This window comes from Arachis ipaensis, chromosome B07 (assembly GCF_000816755.2).
Source record: "Arachis ipaensis cultivar K30076 chromosome B07, Araip1.1, whole genome shotgun sequence".
NCBI classification, from domain to species: Eukaryota; Viridiplantae; Streptophyta; class Magnoliopsida; order Fabales; family Fabaceae; genus Arachis; species Arachis ipaensis.
In genome coordinates, this window is record NC_029791.2 from 27,147,543 (window position 1) to 27,150,666 (window position 3,124).

General features: G+C 34.3%; 1 protein-coding gene across 1 annotated transcript; it reads left to right on the forward strand.

Annotated features, from left to right (window-relative positions):
* On the forward strand, positions 287-864 carry LOC107609290. The gene has a single exon (XM_016311179.2). The coding sequence runs from the start codon at positions 431-433 to the stop codon at positions 710-712; it is 282 nt and encodes a 93-aa protein (XP_016166665.1). The 5' UTR covers positions 287-430; the 3' UTR covers positions 713-864.

The window sequence follows — 3,124 nt, forward strand, 5'->3', positions numbered from 1 at the left end:
GAAATCTATTTTTATTCTGAGTATATATAAATAAAAACATAATAAACTTGTAAATACAAAATTAAGTTAGATTAGTCTAATAGTTAACTCACTAATTTGTTTAAATAAGTGTTAGGATTCGAGAATTTAAAATTCTCTTTGTGTATATAGTAATTCATTAGCAATAACAAGTCCTTAAATGAAATTTAGATCTACCATGGATTAGTCCTTTAGCACGCTAGGTTAGAGAATTATGCGAGAACCCAAAACTTGAAAATACAAGAATCTTCAAAAACCAATCCAAAGGCTCACATTCACTTGAGAGAAGGAACCACAAGAAGTGATATATATTATCATTGGCACTTGGCCCTCCACACACTAATCAAAATCCAAACCAAAACATTATAAGGCACTCTGTTCATTCTAGTTTTTCTTTCATTGTTAATTAAAAATGGCTTCAATGATCATGTCATTTGCACCAGCAACAACAGTAAGAGTCTATGCAGCAACAGCAGCAAAGGGTGCTGGTGGCAGCAAAGAAGAGAAAGGTCTTCTTGATTGGATCCTTGGAGGGTTGCAGAAGGAGGACCAGCTTCTAGAAACTGATCCTATCCTCAACAAGGTGGAGGGAAAGACCGGAGGCGGCACCACCAGCGGCCGCAAGAACTCCGTCGCCGTGCCGCCACCCAAGAAGAAGGGTGGCTTTGGTGGTCTCTTTGCCAAGAATGAATAAGAAAGCAAGAAATTTTAGTACCTAAGAATTCCAAGTGCATGCATTGCAATTTGCAATTTGTATCTATCTATATATATTCATGTCAATCCATTTAGACTTCAATCTTATATTTTTTACCATTATAAATTGTTAAATTTGTGTTTGTTTTGGCCTTACTTTACTGAACTCCAATTTATTTATGGAATAATTCCATGAAATAATAGATGTTACTGAATTGAACCAAGCCCAAAATTATTAAGAACTAAACTAGATACAATGTCTTCATCTATGGGGCGGAGTTTCAATCTGGAAAGTAATGTTGTACTTGAAATGAAAGATCCCTCTGCTTTCAGTAACATTAGTACTATTTTCTGTTGCAAAAACAGTCACAATAAAACCATTCAGATTTGCAAAATAGTCCATGACTTTGATATTCAATATAAATTCCAATAGATCCAAAGACTAAAGAACTATGTATATATGACAAAGGTATTTGATAAAGATCCCAAAGAATCATTGCATATTAGTTTCACTCTCAACAAAATCAAGTTATAGTTTAAGGCTTCGGCCCAGCATCTAGGAGTAATTACTAAATGGCTTTCCAACAGATTATCAACTAATGACTTTTATGCACTGTTGGTTAGTGAAAAGAGTTTTACACTTGATATTCAATCATGTGTTAAGCATGTTTATAAATCCTTCAAAAGAATATACAGTGTTTCTGTTTGTACAGAAAGATAAAGGATCACATAGTAGATGAAGTTCCCATTCTTTTTTATCTATGGGAAGAAATCAAATCATGAAGATATATGCTAAAATACAGTAGCAAGCACACCTTCACCTTATTGGTCTGTGATCAAGTGTCTCAAGGAGCATGTATAGAATCTTGGCGAGACGTGGCAGTCGAAGAATTGGATCTAGAAAATGAAGAGTGGATGAATTCAATGCAGTCCTCAACAGCAGCTGTTCTATAAGAATCAACAGAGGATCTTTCTGATTTCGATCTTCCTAAGGAAGACGAACCGCGATGTAAGGATTTCTTGATAGGAACGAAGCGCAAAGATTTCGTTACTCTTTCTGCAATGTCCTTGACAAGCTCAGCAGGGGAGAATTCAGACTGCCAAGGAATCCTGCACATGCAGCTCCTTACCTGCCGGTTTCGGGACGCTCTCTGGCTAGAATTTTTGCAGGACTGGTTTGTTTTCTCATCCATTTCTCCCTTTGTGGCCCTTATTCTTGTTTGCATGATGATGATAATATGTTACAGGAAATAGAGAAGATAGTAGTAATGAGAAACTGTATCTTTGAATGTGGAGTTGCAAGAGTTTTAGGTGAAAATGTTGGAGAAGTTTGGGAACTAAGTAATGAGGGAGTGTCTTTGTGTGCTTTTGAGTGAGAAACAAAGCATTTTTATAGGGGTGATTACTATGGTACAGAATTAAATTTTACATAACAGAGACACTGTAAATTGTGAATGTTATTAGGTAAAGATATTTAAATAAAAGAGAGTTACATTATCTTTTTGTATCTCTATGCATTCTTACTCCGTACCAAAGTCTGAGCATATGTGAATCATGAAAGAGCTTTTGTAAAAGGGAAAATTGCAAAGACAAGTTCACAAGAGAAGAAATTTAAGTACTGATGAAAATGACAGAAAGATGGGTGAGAAAGTCCAAAAGAGGCACATTTAAGGAGTGGAAAAAATAGCACAAACACTTGACATCTTTATTACTAACACTGCATTTTCTTTCATAGAACACCTTTTTTTTATGCTTTCCATGTAATGTAGATGTAGTATCTGAGTTTGAGTAAAACCAAAGATAGCAGAAACGTTATTAAAAAAATTGAAATAAAATAAGTAGAACTGTAGAAGGAATATATTTTTGGTCTAAAGTGAATGATTTCATCATTCCTGTCCAAACTTCATCACACCCTAAGAAGTAAGAAAAACTAATTTAAAAACGTGAGGTGGGGGCTACAATCACACTGAACCCACTCACACTAAACTGAAACCAACACTAGAATTTGCACCATTGTTAATTTGTTCATTCTTTTCTCAAAGCTCACAGTACAATAACATGCATTGCCAACTGTTTTTACTGCCAAATAGTAAATATCTGATCTATAAAAGAGTATATCCTATTGGAAGAATTTTAAGTATACCGAAAATATTGGTGTTCCAGTTGTTTTAACTGTCGATCTAAATTATAAAAAATATATATAATATATATTAATTGAAATCAACTATTAAAACAATGAAATATCAGTGTTTTATGGTAGACTTGAAATTTTTCCTATCCTATTAGTTAGTGTGAACAAGTTGACCTGACATATGATAGTTCCTCATTCAACAATGCCAAAGGGGTCATGGTCTAAAGTTGTAGGTAAACGTAGAACTTGACATTAAAATAATCAGGGTGGAACTGTATTAGA

What these genes read in the sequence shown, in the direction of transcription:
- LOC107609290 (XM_016311179.2), top strand. Translation starts at nt 431, where the DNA reads ATGGCTTCAATGATCATGTCATTTGCACCAGCAACAACAGTAAGAGTC.